The sequence below is a fragment of the Plectropomus leopardus genome, chromosome 4 (assembly GCF_026936395.1).
Source record: "Plectropomus leopardus strain MGB_pleo_1.0 chromosome 4, ASM2693639v1, whole genome shotgun sequence".
NCBI lineage: Eukaryota > Metazoa > Chordata > Actinopteri > Perciformes > Serranidae > Plectropomus > Plectropomus leopardus.
In genome coordinates this window covers 25,770,813-25,789,417 of record NC_142179.1, presented here as the reverse complement: position 1 = coordinate 25,789,417, position 18,605 = coordinate 25,770,813, and the positions used below count along the sequence as shown (strand labels likewise).

General features: G+C 41.0%; 1 protein-coding gene across 1 annotated transcript; it reads left to right on the top strand.

The window, feature by feature from the left end:
- Positions 1-227: 227 nt before the first annotated feature.
- Positions 228-18,118, top strand: LOC121944283 (glutamine--fructose-6-phosphate aminotransferase [isomerizing] 1). The gene is made up of 19 exons (XM_042488021.2): positions 228-349; positions 2,472-2,579; positions 3,045-3,152; positions 3,242-3,367; positions 3,464-3,522; positions 3,622-3,756; positions 3,850-3,911; positions 3,995-4,074; positions 4,165-4,273; positions 4,717-4,880; positions 7,037-7,132; positions 7,510-7,607; positions 7,828-7,948; positions 8,336-8,493; positions 11,391-11,505; positions 11,973-12,100; positions 12,438-12,605; positions 14,156-14,317; positions 16,216-18,118. Exons 1-19 carry the CDS (start codon positions 343-345, stop codon positions 16,258-16,260), a joined length of 2,049 nt encoding a protein of 682 aa, XP_042343955.1. The 5' UTR covers positions 228-342; the 3' UTR covers positions 16,261-18,118.
- The last annotated feature ends 487 nt before the right edge of the window (positions 18,119-18,605 follow it).

The window sequence follows — 18,605 nt, the reverse complement described above, 5'->3', positions numbered from 1 at the left end:
CATTGATTTGGTTTAAATTTTACTTATAGTGCTGAATTTTTCACCAGATTTAACATGTATTTGCAGTCGGCACAAAGCACAGGCCTGTCACTGCGCAGTAATGTTGACTTAAGGTGTGCTGAGTAGCAGCAGCAGAGGGTCTGCACGGATCTGCATCCTGATGCCACGTCAGGACTGCATACGTCGGTGGGTGCATCCTGACTGAAAGGCCGCTCGACCAATCAGAAGGCGCCATGGAGGACGGTGGTTGGCTGTGAGTCATCGAGGACCGGAGAGATGACGCTTATTTGACAGGCGTCCTCAGCTACCCGCGTAGCTGTAACTGGCAGCCAAACTGTAGACATGTGTGGTGAGTACTGAATAAATTCTACATGTATATCATCCGCGGGAAGAATATCGCATTCCTTACTCACCGAGACGGCAAAAAAAAATCAAATCTGAAATGCTGCTAGTATCGTTGGGCTACGTTAAATGCGCGAGTCAGTTGAAATTAGCTCAGGGTGGCTAACCTGAGTTAGCGAGCAGAGCCTGGTGCTGCTGATAAGCTAACCAAATATAAACCGACCGCTGTTTCATTTTATTGTGTATGCTCTCTGTGTGTTTGAAGTAAACAGTAGTCTAAAATGCTATCTGGGAGTAACGCTAAAATGTTTCTTCCTGCTAACGCATTCTACGTGATTTGCGGTCACGTTACGTCCATCACGTAACTTTCCACTAAACCTCTGTCACTCCCCTCTGTTTCTTGATTTAGCGTTAAATGTGTGAACGAACTATGAGTTAATATATGTAATTATGATTTAATTTGAGTTTTCAGAAACGTTTTGTGCTTAAAAATAAAAGCGTGACCTGGTTGGACGTAGCACTGGTGTGTTTCATGCTGCACTAATATTAAACATTTATTGAGAAAGTGCCCGGAAATGATTTGCCTTTGTCAGTTTGGGAAATGTAGTTGAGATATCATGTTGTCTTGTAGTTAAGATGTTTTTCTTGTACACGTCCCTGTCCTAAATTGTCCGTGACACCTGATAACTGATGCCTCTGTGTTCTTTCACTGTCACTGTAATCTCACCCATCAGACAAGATAGACAAGTTTGGTATTCTTAGGATATCAAATGCTTTTTTTATTCTATTATCTGTTGTCACAAGATGTCACTTTGCTGTTTGTTAAAAAGGTCACTTGTTTGCCTTCTTGCTTCAACTCTTTTCCTCTGTGATTTTTTCCCCCTCGCTGCCTCCCTCCATCACCTGCTCTTCTGAATGAATGCTCTGTTGACCCAGCCAGCCCCCTGGCTCTATATTTGCATTTATCTGTGAGTGCTTAGCTGTGTTATAGGGTGTTATTTCATGCCTCCCGTTTGGATAATTAAGGTGACACTCCTGTCAGTGTGAGTTATTCACTAAATAAAGATTGCACTGGTTGTGGTTGCCAAGTATCTGCAGGAAAAACTGCTGTTTATTCCCGAGATTCGTCATTGAAAGGCTTAAGTCTTGATTTATGTGGTTCTGTTATTGTGCAACAACAGTTTTGGGATTGTATACAGTCAAATCACAGTCAAATTTATGGAGTGACACTGTAGCCATCTTAAAATAATATGGGGGATCTTGATGATTTTAATGTGTAGTTGTACAAGTTTCTTGGACCAAGACCAAGACCAAAACCAAAACATCTTGAATGAGTTTTGATCTTTTGTTGTGACACTTACTCCTTCCCCCATCCAAGTCAAGAGATACCAGCTTGCGAAACGCCAAGTCTGTAGATGAATCCATTGTCTCTGAGCAGGTCCTGCAAGACTGGTTTCTAGTCTGGTACATAGTAGAGGCTGACATCATGAAGTAGTACATGTCCCACTTTGAATCTTTCTTAAGGAATCACATTACATTTTTCTTGGTTTCAGCAGCAGCCTTTACATATTTATTCTTGTCATTCATACAATCCATCAACTTCTGGTGGGATTGTATTGTGACAGTATCATTTAAAGCATGTTTGATTTAAAACATTCAGCTTTTGCTTATAGACAAAGTCAAGAGAAGTTTTTTCCTGATGTAATGAATTAGTATTTGATTATTTTCTGTTCTTTTCACACATTGGACAAATTGTGATTTATATTTTGTATCCACAATAATATTATAATATTGTCAGCCATATCACCCAGCCCCAGTCATTTTTGTTCCTAAAATCCATATGCAGTGGTCCAAACTCATTTGGGTGATACTAGAGGTGCAAGGCTGCAAACAGCATTAAGCACTTGAAGAATCAGCAGCAAAACAGCGCTGACTCGACAGCTAGCTAACACTTAAACATGGATACACCTCTCTGGACAGGCATTTCAGTCAATCTGTGCTTTCAGCTGCACTTGAAAGCATGCTTCTAAAGGAAGGGGTAATGAACAAAAATATATTTTAGAGGGCTGAAATGATTTACGTAGAAACCCAGTGCTTAAGTTTAACATTTAGTTCTTTCCTCTTCCCAGGAATCTTTGCTTATCTCAACTACCATGTGCCAAGGAATCGCCGGGATATCCTTGAGATCCTCCTCAAAGGTCTGCGCCGTCTGGAGTACAGAGGCTACGACTCAGCTGGTGAGAGAAAACACTTTTTTAAAATCAGGCCTTTTTCCTTCACTGTCTCCCCACTGTCTGCCTGCAAGACAGTTTTCTCTGAAAACGCCACCAAGTTTATAGTATTTCTAGTATTTCACAAATTACTGCCCCACGATTATGTGGGATATGTATGAATTTTGGTGCATTACTTTTGGTAGGGGAAATGCTCGCTTTATCTTTTTGCGCTTCATCTTTTTCTCCCTACGCTTCGTCTCCTCCTTCGTCAAAGCCCTTTGGCTGAAATCATATTTGAATAAAATTTGAATATGTTAAAGTAAACACTGAGCGAGTTTGGTAAACAACAGTTTGTTTTTTTAATTATGAGTCCTTGAAAAATACCGATAAAGTTTGGAAGTTTTGTCTGTGAGAATGTGTGAACTCTGTATAATATTTTTCATACTTAAGGGCCATTTCCTTTTTTTTTTATGATTATTATTTTGTTAGGTGTGGGCATTGATGGTGGCAATGGCAAAGACTGGGAGTCGAATGCCAAAACCATCCATCTGATCAAGCAACGTGGAAAAGTGAAGGCTCTTGATGAGGAGATCAACAGTAAGCCAAGTACCATGAGTCAGTCATTAACAAAGCCTTGTCCACCATGTCCAATATGTTGTCTTTGTTGATGTTTGTTTGACCTTCAGAGCAGCAGGATATTGACCTGGATGTGGAGTTTGATGTTCACCTCGGTATTGCTCACACCCGCTGGGCCACCCACGGTGTACCCAGCCCAGTTAATAGCCATCCACATAGATCTGACAAGAACAATGGTCAGTTGTGTTCAGAGATGAACATCATTTCACTCTCTTTTTTGGTTTAAGGTATCTGGATATCTTAAAGTTTTTGATAACCTTTCTGGTCTGCAGAGTTTATTGTCATTCACAATGGAATTATCACCAACTACAAAGACCTGAAGAAATTCCTGGTGAGCAATTATTTTTAATCAACTATTCTACATTTGTTTTCATCACTCCAACAGGAGACAGAACTAACTCTCGCTCACTCTCTGTCTCCATCACCACAGGAGAGCAAAGGCTACGAGTTTGAGTCAGAGACTGACACAGAGACCATCGCCAAGCTGGTGAAGTACATGTTTGACAACAGGGAGAGTGATGACATCAGTTTCGCCACACTGGTGGAGCGGGTGACCCAGCAGCTGGTAAGGACCTGCTCGTGCATGCAGCTGCTCCTGAAGTGATGAGCAGATAAGAGCCTGTCTGATGTCTGATGTGTTTGTTTTTGCAATGGACAGGAGGGAGCTTTTGCCCTTGTCTTCAAGAGTATCCACTACCCCGGAGAGGCAGTTGGCACAAGGTACCCTTCCACTGATGCTGTCAAACTGTTGTGAGTTATTGCAGATTGAAGTATTGTTGGCTCATAAAATTGTTGCTGTGCAGGAGGGGGAGTCCCTTGCTGATTGGAGTGAGGAGTGATCACAAGCTGTCCACTGATCATATTCCTGTGCTCTACCGCTCCTGTAAGTTTAAATTTCTGTATTTAGTCTTATTTGTCCTAAAGAGGTGTGAGTGAGGGACAATTTTTATTTATTTATTTATTTATTTTAAAGCTGCTAAAGACAAGAAGGGCTGCAGTACCCTACCTAGGATGGATCAGGACACCTGCCTGTTCCCTGTGGATGAAAAAGCTGTGGAGTACTACTTTGCTTCTGATGCAAGGTAAGCAGATACCCGTGTCCCTGCAGCCACCTTTTATAGGGTCCCAAGATTCCTCATGAAGCCTGCCATACGTCTCAGTTTTATCTGTGGAGTGTAAATCAAATGTTGGTGTTATTTTTTGGTTGGGCTGTACCTGTCTCAGAATTATGCCAGTCTAATTAAATTTGGCAGTTCAATACAAATAATCACAGATTTGTTTTGTTTTCCCTATAAAGTTTTAAAGTTTGAATCAAAGAGTTGCATGAAGTCAAGAGCGCTCACTCTGCAGCAAAGTCTGGGGACCAAAACATCCCCAGCAGTTGACTCCACTGTGATTAGAGAGAGAAAAAAAGGGTGCTGCAATTGAAGCAAGCTCAGTTGACTGAGGGATCGCCGACTGACTATTTGGATCTTCGACTTTAAAGGGGCAGCCCTAATTTTTGGTCTTTCTCTCTTTACAACAGTGCAGTAATTGAGCATACAAACCGAGTGATCTTCCTGGAGGACGATGATGTGGCTGCTGTCTGTGACGGCCGGCTGTCCATCCACAGGATAAAGCGTAGGGCCGGAGACTATCCAGCCCGCGCCATCCAGACCCTGCAGATGGAGCTACAGCAGATCATGAAGGGTGAGTGGCAGGTCAGCCTTTGTGCTGTTAATTTTCTCCCCACCATACATTCCCCCTGACCATATTTGCAAATAAATCATTGGTGAACTGCCTTGTAATTTTCTCCTGAACCCTGTTATTACTGTGTAAGTCTTAATAGGAGATTGGCTGCTTATATAGCTGAGCTGGTTGTAAACGTCCAGCCCTTAGGCCATCCTTGTTATCATCCAGCTAGTTACAACCCTGCTGGATCAGTTGAACCCTGAGGGAAGCCGCTGCCATTTAAATGAACCCTGAGTTCCAGGACTTCATCACCCTCACTCTCCCTCTCTGTGCCTTAGTTGAAATATAGTGCAGTATGTGTTGGCATTATTTAGTGATACAGTGAAGCTTTTTTTGGTTTGTTTTTAGCTTGTATACTAAGTATCGTATTTTGAATGCAAACAAATGTTAATGAGGTTTAAGTGTAAATTTCAGCTTTAATTTAAGAGTTTTTACATTTCTGTCAGATGAATGGTGAAGGGATTCTAGCACTTAGTAGTTCCCCTTCAACATTTAGTTCAACATTTGGGGAAATATGCTTCATTGCTTCGATGGTTGATTCTCGTGTTTAAAAAATTGGCATGGACCAGTATCTTCTCAGAGTCTCAGCTGATTACAGGGAAACTTTTTTCAGCCAAAAATTACTCTGGTACACAACCTCCCTTTTAAAGGCAAATTGACTTTTTTTTTTTCATGCAGATTAACAACAATATTACGTGTTAATTGGTGAGCTGAGAGGGCCAGGCTCGCTGTTCTTCTGTTTTCTGTCTTTGTGCTGAACTAAGTTAACTGGCTGTTAGCTGCAGCCCCATATTTACCCTACAGACATGAGAGCTGTATCAGTTCTCTCAATCTTGTAATGAAAGTGAATAAATGTATTTCCCAAAATGTCAGACTACTCCTTTTAAGGGGACCATGCTGCATTTGATTATTCTACTGTTTTCAATGTTAATTAATCTGTCAAATGTTTCCTTAAGACAATTAAGTCTTTAAAGGTGCAGTCAGCTGTGTTTGTGTGTGGTATGAATTTTTTTTTAGAGTTTATACAAAACTATGTTAATATAAATGGAGAAAAAAACAGAGTGGCACATACTGAGCTGTACATTATTTCAGCCACTTAACAACAGGGGGCGCTCGTGCAAAGGACAGGAGAAAGGTCATGAATTTATAAAGAGAGAGAGAGGAGCAAGAGGGAGGATAAATCTGGCAGGGGGAAGAAGGGAGGGAGGGGTGTATTTGTTGATATTCTGACTCAAAATCCAAACAATCTTTCTCCAAGAAAGATAGATAGAGCAAATCCTTATCTGAGAAGCTGTAACCAACAAATAGCTAATTGGTGCAGCTCTCAAATCGACCGAAATGCACTGATCAAATTAAAAATAGTTTGCATTGTCCTGTTATGTCCTTAAATTGGGGGACGTTGTATAAAACAAATGACATGCTTTGAACTGTTCATTTAATGTGGATGTAAACACTCAAAGCTGAAGGACAACACTTGAACCGTTTCATTGCCGTCAACACAATGATAAATGTGGATTTTTGTCTTTCCTTCTTGTCCTCCAACTCTTCCTCGATAATCCAGCAGAGGGCAGAGGTAAACTTATGTTGGCTGCGCTCGACATTCCTTTGTGGTCCTGTCATTACTCAGCCTCTCTCCTCCGTTTCAGTTTCTGGAGCCTTTCTGCTGAATAACCTAATTCGCATGACCCAAATTGCTGTCAGCGGCAGGCTGAAAAACGTTCGCATATTTCACTGTCACAGTATATTATCAATGGAAAAACACTATCTCCCTGATGCCTCATGTTTGTTTTCCTTCATTTTAAAGGATGATTTACTCTATGGCTCTGAACATGTTAATAAAACAACAAAAAGACAGCAACTCCCTACATTCCCAGGGAAGCCTAAATCATCACTAAAACACTGTAAAGATTTTCTTGCTCCTCCAGGAGCCTGTGGTTTGCGTTTTCAGGTACTTAATGTATGTCAACAAGACCCTTCTCAGACAGGCTCATGTGGGCTCACACTTTATAAAAGGTCCATCACTGTGTTCTTTAGAGGCATTTACCTTGTTGTTTTTTGTTTTTTTTTACTGGTGTTGGAAATGTTCTTCAAATATTCTGATCCTCCCACCACAGGCAACTACAGCTCCTTCATGCAGAAGGAGATCTTTGAGCAGCCAGAGTCTGTGGTCAACACCATGAGGGGGAGAATCAACTTCGACAACAACACAGGTTGGTTTTCTCAGTGGGCCATTGATGTAATAAAACACATATAAATGCTCTATTTTCCACTCTGTCCCCTCATGCATGCTGTTTAGACAAATGCTCATATGTCTTCTGTTAAGGATTTTGGAAAAGGAAAGCACATATAAACACATTCAGTTGCCTGAATTTCACTGCATGTCACGATAATCTTAGTTTTAAAGCATGGGGAGTCAAGTTTGTATCCAAGATAAAAATTGGTGCTTTTTCATGTAAAAGCAAAATGTGTGAAAGTAACTTTTCAATGGCTGTTTTCTTAAAACATTCTCTTGTGGGCTCTTTGTGGCACTTTGTAATGAGGTGGAAACTAATGGAGCAGAATGATGGATCAGCTGTTTTCTTTTCAGTGACACTGGGTGGACTGAAGGACCACATCAAAGAGATCCAGAGGTGTCGGCGACTTATCCTTATTGCCTGCGGCACCAGCTACCATGCTGGGGTAGCGGTGAGTGACCATTAACCAAATGCTTTTTTCTGCTTTGGTGGAAATGCACATAATGGAAACATGCCTGTGTTGCCATCCACGTTGAATCCATCAGACTAGTCAGAAATGTCTGTATTGTGGACACAGGTGTGAGGTCTGTGCGCTGCCACATTCTCCGCTCTGAGCTCCGTTGGCTTGTTTTAACAGAATGATGCTGAGCAGTGCTCTGTTGCTTTCTCAGACCCGCCAGGTCCTGGAGGAGCTCACCGAGCTGCCTGTCATGGTGGAGCTGGCCAGTGACTTCCTGGACAGGAACACTCCCGTCTTCCGAGACGATGTCTGCTTCTTCATCAGCCAGTCAGGTGGGGAGGCCGATGCCATCTGGACTTGATCTAATGCACATTCCCCGCTTGTCCACTTTCCGTCCCTGGGAGCCACTCTGGCTCATCTGGACTTATCTCCCTTTGTGCTCATCTTGGGTCAAATTGTCAGACTCATGCAGTACAGTAGAGTTTTTTGTGTCTGTTCTGCTCTGCTGTACTCTTCTGAATGAGTGTGTTTCTTTGTGTGATATTTGTGACTTTCTAAATGTGAGTGTGATATTTCTGTGGGGGTTTGCTGTAAAGCTGTTTCAAATCAGAGTCCTGCATGGTGCAAAAGCCATTTCCTAACTGACTAATAAATCAGCATTGTCAGAACTGTTACATTGCATAAACTGTTATGTTTTTCTATTCTTGCCAATTCTTCAGGCGAGACTGCTGACAGCCTCATGGCCCTGCGCTACTGTAAGGAGAGAGGAGCTCTGACTGTGGGCGTCACCAACACAGTGGGCAGCTCCATCTCCAGGGAGACAGACTGTGGAGTCCACATCAACGCCGGGCCTGAGATTGGTGTAGCCAGCACCAAGGTGAGACTGTTTTTATGTATTCCAACAAGCTGCAATATCAGGCAGATATGCAGTATGATACAGTATCTGTACAACTACAAACGTGCATTTGTCAGATAAAGGGTTTTTTTGCACAAACTTAATCTTTCCCAGACTGTTGCCATAAAATACATATAAATACACAACTCTTGTCTGATGTTATGACAGTTTTAGTTCAACTTAAAACAACAACATCAACTTAAAAACAAAGCAAAAAGTTTGGCAGTTTTAATGTGAAAAATGCATCAGTTCCTCTTTCTCAAATGTTAATTTGCTTGTTTCTTAGTCTTCTGCTATCATAACTGGCATATCTTTGTATTTTGAACTGTTTGCAACAAGAAAAGAACTTTGAAGACATCACCTCACCCACCCTGTAGGATTTTTTTTCTGGCCTCTTATTTACAAGCAAACAAAGTTTTAGGTCACTAAAACAAAGACTTTTGAAAACTGCTTCTTGGATGCAGATTTTTCAAAACCCCGGTGACTTCGAATGTGTGTTAACATGTTTAACAGGAGTGCTTTGGAAATGATAACGTCATGTCCTCACACATGCCAGTTGTTGCTTTGTGTGATGAGCATGTGCCAGAAACAACAGCAGCAATAGTGGTATACAGCTTTGTTTCAGTTTTATTTGCACTGTTAGGTCTAGTGACTTCTGCATATCCTAACTTAGTACTGCTGCACCACTTCAGTGGAGGCATCTGCTGCGCCCAATGTCATTTGGTTCACGTCAGTGTCCACAGAGACTAGGAAAATTATTGTTAGCCTTAGTTTTAATTGAAGTAAGCCTGCCAGTTGTCTAACTTTCCACTGAGGGATATTGCCGATGCTTTTGGACAAGACAGGTGACAACCCGAGTAGATGTATACAGCAAGCAGATGTTTATATGTAGACCTCCACATACTTGAACTTGTTGAACTTGCTCAGTTGAGGAAAACAATGTGTCCATTTTTCTCTGGTCATAAGCATCTGTCCATGAGAGCTGTCACGTTTTATTTTCAAAGTGTACCTCACATCAAATCAACCCCAAAATATTTGCACGTATATAGATGGCACTCAGGTTAGAAACATACTTAGATTTTGCGGTTAACTGACCTTTTTGTACCGAGTTTGAAGAAATTGTACACCACTTTGTTGCATCATCTCATAAATGAACTCAGCGCCCACTGACGCTGAATGAAACCCAGATGAAAACTCCATTGTGAGCCTGGCCCCGCCTCCTGGAAGCTGACATTTTCCTCCACTCTAAACCCTCGGGGAGTTGAGGAAGCCTGATATTCTCATCTAAACTCATGTAAAGCTAGGATCCTTGGTTTTCTGCCTCTTCCCCCCACCCACTTCTCAAAACCAAAAGGATTTGCCAGTTTGGATTCAGAGCAGAGCAAAGAAGTAGTGGAGCCCCGGCCCCAGCTAGCGAGGAGAGAGCGAGTGGAGCAGGTCCCTCCCTGCCCCAGCTCTTGGGCTTGGCTCAGGGAATCTTGCGCTGCTCCAAGACCCCAGAGCACGCCTCAGAGACGCCATCATTTACTGCTTGGCTGGCTGGGCCACACACCCACACCCAACTCCACCAAATGCTGCACAACCTAGCTCATCAAATCACTGGAGAACATGTATCGCACCCAACTGCTAAATGACCCAAAATCATCTACTTGGCCTCTATTTTCTGTGTCATGCTAATTTAAGTTTTCTTTTTTTTTTTTTGTTAAATGGAAAAAAGAAAAAAAGGGAAAGAGTTTTTTCCCAATCCCTATGATCATATTCAAGATTTATGGAATAAGCTGAGACGAAATACTTTGATGCTATCAAAAGGCAAATCCATCTGGCAGGACAACTGACTAAATGGAGGAAGAGTGGCTCTATGAATTACGCAGCAGTTTCTGTGGGGAATTTACAGGGTTACAAAGTTTGTTTTCTAGTCCACAAGTGTGTCTGTTTAATATAAATCTGTTCTAGTTTCAGCTTTATGTAAGGGTGGTCAACTTTGCAAGATAACGACTGACATTTCATGCATGAAAAACACTAAAAGTTGATGACATGAACACAGACAAACACAACAGTTTACTATGTGGATTAATATGTTGCCACATCTGACCCGCCTGCACAGACTGTCAGAGTTCTGAGGGACTGTGGTTAGCGTGCTGTCAGGAGGGGAAAAAAACAGTGTAAAAGGTTTTACAGCTATTTTCTTGGCCCTCGACACTGGCATCTCTGAGTCTGGAGGGTCCTATGAAATGACTTGGCTTCTCTTGAGCGCTGATTAAATTTCCCAAATGGGCATGGAAGGCTTCCAAACGTGCTCGGAGATGAGGGAACAGAAAGAGAGTGGGCGAGGATGACGGCAGGCATTAAGATGTGCTGGGGGTTTTGAGCGGTGACATTTCCAGAATGATCAGAGGGTGTGCTTCTGATGTGATGTTGTGTTGTGTTGTTCCCAAGTTTTCCAGGATGAGCAGCACTAGGTTTCGTGAGCTGAAGTGCATGCATTTTAATGCTGCTTGGCATTTACATAAACCCACCTCTCCTTCCATTTCTCATCTGGTGCAGATTATTAGCTGGAGACAGAGTACACTATCAAAACAGGGAGACAAGAAGCGCAGAGTCCAAGAACTATGCTGAAAGAGAGGCTCAAGTCAGGATCTGGTTGCTGCTTTATTCAAAATTGAGCTGCAAAACAGGAAGCTGCAATACTGCCTGTTGTGAGCTGATTTCTAAAAGTATAGTAATGTCCAGTGGTCCTTTTGTTACCATTTATATGTTCAAGCATGAGTCATCGGACAGCTGTTTTCTTTACAAATCTGTGGATGAGAAAAATGTGAAAATGTTACTAAGAAATTTGTAATATCATGCAAAAATTGACTCTCCTTTTCTTTGCTCTGCAGGCTTACACCAGCCAGTTTGTGGCCCTGATCATGTTTGCACTCTTGATGTGCGATGACAGGATTTCCATGCAGCCCAGGCGCCGAGAGATAATCCAGGGTCTGAGAGTGCTACCAGGTAAATTAAGCAGCAAATATAAATGTGTGAGCCAGGAAAAACCTGGTCACATTTAAGATTATAATATATAAGGATGGAAAACCAGCTCTCAGAGCGAAGATCAAGCACAGTACACCCAAAGCCTTTTTCACTTTCGTTGTTTGTTCAAACAATCTTCTCGGACGAGAGCGCTAAGTGATGAGTGGGATCAAAAGAACAGAGAGCTGTTGGATGTAGGCTCTCGCATGCTTCTCTGGATCTGAAGCATATGATGGCATGTCCCTAATGGTAAACTAATGAGGAATGTCTGGTCTCTCTGCTGCTCCCTGCCCAACATTATGAGTCCATATACTATCATGTGACAGCAGCAGCATGTTGACACGGTATTTTTGTTCAAGATTATGCAGGGTAGTTGTTTTTTTTGCACTTTTATGCCACTATTCAAAAAATCCTCAATCACATCTGTTTTTCTGTTCTGTGTGTGTTAGATCTGATTAAGGAGGTCCTCAGTTTGGATGATGAGATCCAGAAGTTGGCGCAAGAGCTGTACCAGCAGAAGAGTGTACTGATCATGGGCAGAGGCTACCATTATGCTACCTGCCTGGAAGGAGCTCTGGTGAGTACATACAACCTGTCATTTCCACTGGCTCCGTCTATTTTTTTTCCCCAATGTGAGCACTATTCAAACAGCCAGGCAGCTTTATTTATTTGACCTTCATTTGTACTGTGAGAAACCTAAAAGTTTGGATTTCTGTAGTGAGCTTTATTATACATGATTTTCTCTGATTGTACATCTCACTTCTTCTAGAATAATAAAACACTGAGCAAACCAGCTTTAAAATCTAAGAAAAATAGTGTCAGTAAAAAGATGGACTGACATGCTTTGAAATGTAAATCATGATACAAAAAAGGTTACATTTTCTTAACCTGTGGGTCTTTTTCATCCTGTGTAGAAAATCAAGGAGATCACGTACATGCATTCAGAGGGCATCCTGGCTGGAGAGCTGAAACATGGCCCCCTGGCTCTGGTGGATAAACTCATGCCAGTCATCATGATCATCATGAGAGATCACACCTACATCAAATGTCAGAACGCCTTGCAGCAAATTGTCGCCCGCCAGGTCAGAATCTATACACACCCCTAAAAATCTTATGTAATGAACATTTACCAAATATCGCTATACTTGTATTTAAAAAATATGAAGAAAAGATGCTGTCTTAAATACTGTTTGTAGCTTAACCCAGGTGACTGGTTCTGCAGATTGATTATTTACTCACTACATTGCTCAAGAAACACACTTCTGCACACACACACTTCAAAAGCTAACCTGCAATGCTTTACAACTGTGCAGCAATGCATTGTAGAGGCTAACTTAGGCCTGTGATATTTGCTAATCTGATCCACACCACATTTGGAGGGGTTTGAAATGTGATTCCAATTGAATTTCTACAGATACAACTGAGTCCAGACAAGTGTCTTTTTGCATCACTGCAACGGCACTTACACGATAACAACAATCCGAAAGTGATGGAAGTGAAGAGCAGATTCTGTGCTGCTACAACACACGGCGACTGCGGAAGTCTTAAAATGGTCTTAAATTCAGTTTTTTATAAATATTTGGCCTTGTAGGTCATTACATAGTCTTAAAGTTTACTTACTTTTTTATACTACGATAAAGAAGATTTATCATAAAATCAATCTTAAATTTGGTTAAAAATAATCTGAAAAGGTCTAAAAATTCATTTAATTCAAGTGCCTGATGCCTGTAGACACTTTGTTAGCAGAGCTCTTTGGGGAACAACAGTGTGGACTGATGCCAAAGGAGGAGTTCTGCACCGTGACTTTGCTGCGCAATTGTTTGGGGGTCAGAATGATGGACGTTCATTTCTGATGCTTCCGTGTTGGAAAGCCGTGTCGCCTGCGTAGCCACTGACGCCTACGTTGTTTCCACACCAACCCCTGAAAATACGTTGGTGTTATCAGTACACATAAATCTGATCTGATCACTTAAAGATCTGATTGGAGAAACAAATCTGATTTACTTGCAGTCTGAACATAGCGTTCGTCAACTCAGTACATACAAGTGTTCTTTTTTTTGTGCTGTCATTGAGTGCAGTTACATGGGCTTGAGTAACCTGTTTATGAGGCTTATCCTGGTTATGATCATATTCAGCATATGGTGTTTACATGAGCACAGATAAATCGGGTTATGCATAATCCTCATATACATCCCAGTTTCTTTTAGAGTTATATAGCTAGTATATTTGAGTTAGCCATAAACAGAATACGGTGTTTGCATGTTCAAACATAAACTGGATACTCCAAAAACCCAATCATAAATGGGTTATTCTTGTCGATGTAAGCACACACCTCGTGATTTATCTGGTCTGACGAGTCTACAGTTTTGCATTTAAATTTGAAACTCTCTTAACATTTGGTGACCAAAGCACATTTTGCATGTTAGGTTAATTTTCACAGTCCTGTCTGTGCCACACCTCTGATCCTTCACCTCAATAAATACAAGGGAGGGGTCGTTTCAGCATGACATCATTTCTGTTGGTAATCTGTTGCAGATGTGGGTTTAGGAGGTGTGAAAATCAACTGAGAAGTATTTTTCAGATCCAGGTTTAGGAGCACATTAACAGATGATTTGCCATGTATGATTTACAGGGCCGCCCCATTGTGATCTGTGACAAAGATGATTACGAGACAGTCAAGAACTCCAGCCGCACCATCAAAGTGCCTCACTGTGTGGACTGCCTGCAGGGCATTCTGAGCGTCATCCCGCTGCAGCTGCTGTCCTTCCACCTGGCTGTTCTCCGAGGTTACGACGTAAGTACTGTCCCTTCAGGCTCAGCAGTAACTGATAATCCCTGACCGCTTTACCAGATGAGATTTATTACCTCATCTGTCACAAAAATGCAGTAAAATATCAGTTTCTCAACTCCCACATCTCCACCATTTGCATCTGCAGTTGTCGTTCTGACTAAAATCTGTGGAAAATGTGAGCACAAGTTGATTAAGTGAAGTTAAGAACTATGATTTTGACATGTAGAGGTGAAATGTCTAAAAGAAGCTGCACCTCATTTTACGGGAGATGTGTCGTCACACTCGATGTGACCGTAAGCTCAGTGTCCCTGATTATCTGGCTGCGCATCCTATGACTGCTCTGATGGCACAGGTACTGAGAGCCGCAGCAGGAGAAGAACAACATGCAGTGTTTATACGTGCAGATCACAGTGTTCCTAACTCACTCAAACAAGTAACCTGATCTGCAGTTGAAGCATCCTAACTTCATTACTCAGAACACGGTGGTGAAGGTGATATTGAGTTTAGCTGCCAAATTGAAAGGATTGCAGCTACATGTAAACACCTCAATGTGTGCACAAATTAGGGCTTGTCATTGGTTCTTTTTTAAATTTTTTTAAAGATAATTTTTGGGGGGATTTTCCCTTCATTTGATCGGACAGATAGCATGAGAGAGGGGATGACATGCAGCAAAGGGATGAGGGAGGAATCGAACCCATGGCCGCTGCAGTAAGGACATAGTTGTGTTCATGCGTTCGTCAGCGAACTCCCATTTGTCTTATCTTGTCCCCCCTCTAAATACGGACATTTTTGCAGTATGTTGCGCAGGTTGAGTGCACTATAAGTTGTTCTTTTCCTCAGGTTCCTCGGTTAAGTTTCACATTCACTGTGCTGAACTGTGCTGAACGGTATATAAATATACTGTATATATAACGGTAGCACTCCTAATGAATGGTCCAGTTCCAAAAATATAAAAATCAGTACATGGTGGCAGATGTTTTAATTGTGGCAGGCCGCTACAACTAAATGAATTTGTGGAAAACCCTGCAACCAGGCAATAATATTACCTTTTGACTACAACTGTCGGCCACCAAAATAACTGCAAGCTAGTTTGCTGTTAACTGGAGAAACCGCTGCATTTTTTTTTTTGTTTGTTTTTTTTTTCCTTTTCAAAAGTTTGTTGGTTTCTCCTCTTTTGCTACGTAGCCAAGCAACCATTCCAAGAGCACACCTGCCACTCTCAAACTTCTGACCATTATGAGTATACCTTCCTGGTATTAATAGTGCAAGATATAAGTGTGAGCACACTTATGCATTCAAATTAGTACAGAAAAATGTGAACTAAGACACAGCACATTTTTAGCATTACTAGTATTATTGTTTCTTTTTCCATTTTTAGATGTTGCTTACTGTTTAAACAGCTGCTGTTGTATACTTCACTGGCTTTGCTGTATTGCAGGATTGCAAAGGTCAAAGTAAATAGCTTAACTGAAGTACAGCATGTTAATCCAGCCAGTGTTGATGCTGCTTTTAGAGCACTTCACTTCAGAGAGATTTCATGACAGCACTGCCCAGTTCGCTTTTGTTTTTACGTCAATAACCCTTCACAACCGCGCCAAAATACGCTGCTGTTTTTACGGAGAAGCAAACATTTATGTGCACACAGCTCTGTTGCACCCTCATCCTCCTTTTTTAAAGTATGTCCAAGTATCTTGTGTCTTAGTGATGAGAGGAGAGGATTTTGCAATTACAAGTCTGTCAAGCTGCCATATCACTGGCTGTTTTTGTTATGATTTCAGTCACTCGTACTTTATAGTTTGACAGTAACGTTTAGTCAACAGCGATAGCCCCGTGTTACTTGTTGTCCATTTATATGCTTCTTGTTTGTCATGTAATAAACAACCTCTTCTATTTAAATTCAGGTGGACTGTCCAAGAAACCTCGCCAAGTCTGTTACCGTCGAGTGAACAACGTCATTCATCACATAACAACAAAAGCCTGGCGGACGCACATTCAAACGCGTACAGACGGGGGGGAGCGTCTGTATGCACAAACAAAGAGAAGACAATGTCCCGTTTATGTGTCTCATATCACGGCCCCTTTTTAAATGCAATCTTTTACTCAACAGTTCTGTATCTCACTGTTGCATATTATCTGTATCTCACTGTTTATTTTCTCAGAAACCTTTTGGCATCGTAATTTTGTTAGAAGTTGTCGTGTCCGTGGTGGCGAGGTCTGGACTGGCACTGACATATCTTCCATTACTCTGGGTTTGAGAAGCCGTAGCAACTGACAGTGACTATTTAGGGTTTTTTCATATTTATGCTCAAAACTTGTTTATTTTTGCTGATTAGTCTCACTGGGAGCATCTTGGAGCTGCTGTTAGAGCATTGACTGACAGGAGTTGGGTTTTAAAGACCTCACTGGCTTTTTTTTTTTTCTTCAGTGCAATGATTTATAGTTTAGTTTGGATATTTTTCTTTGGCAGCTAATTATATGAAGTGTCTTTACTTTGGTTGAAGTAAATGATCGTCTTAAATCATTCCAAGCCACAGGTCATCGCTTCTTTATAATTGCAGCGCAGTTTGCCAGTTTTGACTCAGTTTTCTGTCTTGGACTTTCTTCTGAAGGACACATAACTTGCCGCAGGAGCAAGATCACATGTTAGATCACAAGATCACAGAGGATTTTGTGAATACACTGCTGTGTCAAATCTTATAGAGTAGGTTACAAAAGCTTGTTACTGTGCATAAATGTAGTGACTTTAAACTCTGGTCTTGGTGGGCCTCGTACGGCAGTGTGAGATTTCTTTAGTTGCCATTCACCGTTTCTGCTTTTACCGTTCTCGGTACATTATACTCTTAACACTATGTGTGCACATTTAGTGTTTGTTGTTCTATTAACCTCTGTTGCCTCTCTGCTCAAAAGAGGGATCTTTTTTGCTGCTTTAAGGTCTCCAGTTTACATTTAAACTCTAAACTGAAGTAATTCAAGTGAGATGAAGTTACTAACCTGAAATAGACGTTGCACCCCGTTGCCAGCCCACACCTTGCCACCACGACTACTGCAATATTGGGACCATTTGTAGCTATTCTTTCTGTTACTTTTGTTATATTTAATTTTTTTTAAAAGGAATTTTATATTATTGAAGTTACACTTTGATTTGAAATGTGAACTGTCATTTGAAATGTCCTGTCAAACCAAAAATCTCTACAATGGCGTTGACAGTTGTAAACCAAAACATATATATTTTATATGTTAATCCTATACTGTAGCCACACATGTACTGATGCTGGTAGATTATGTGGTATGAAGATGTTTCAAGGCCTAAAGGGGGCACATACACAGTCTCAAGGCAGTGTGTCATACTGTAGATGTTTATTTAGATAGAAAGTCAGATGCCAGCTGTGTGTGTGTGATTCCGAATGTCTTTGTTTCAAATGCCAAGGAAAGATTGTTGTACACACGCAATTGTGTAGTGAAGGAATAGGAGCTGCTTGTTTTCTTTTAAGTCCATCACATATTTTAGGTTTGAAAATATTTATCTTGCTTTTGCAATCAAGCCTTAACTTTTTGCATTTCTTTTCCCCTCAACATCGAGCTTCTCCTGAGCCAGTGAAAGGGTTTGAAAACTGGATGATGTTGTTAAATGTACTTTTTTTAACCCACTTACTGTACATGCTGTAAGCAGATTCAAATTTCTTGACTGGAGGCATCGAAAAAAGGGCACTGCACTGAATCCTAGCAACATCTGTTGGTTTACTGAGGGAGTGGGGCACTATTTATTAGTGGAACCGATGCAATAAAGTGTCAAGTACTTCCCTTTTTACGTGTCTGAGCTCATTCGATGAGGAGCTGCAGTTCAAGATGTGCATGCCTGTTATAGTAGACTGATGGTTTCTGGCACAACTAAACCTACTTCCAAGGTGCACAGAGAAGGGAAATATATTAAATGGGGTTGAAACTCCAGCAACACTCGTAGTATTTCGATCAAGTTTAATGCAAGATGAAACCTGAAATTTTGACCTCATGTCTGTTTTAGTCCCACATATCTTAAAATATTGAATAGTGTCAACTGCTCGATTATGTAAAAGATCATTTTGATCACACTAAGATCACTATTACTTAACACAATTACTCAACTAAATTACAATTAAATTAAATAAATAAATTACTACAATAAATCATGCATTTATTGGATTGTCTTGAATTTTTACTATAATTCAAGTAAAAAAAGGCTTAAAAAAATTTTAAATAAATTATATATGTATACATTTATATAAAATGCACTCAATCAAATTTAATGATCAGC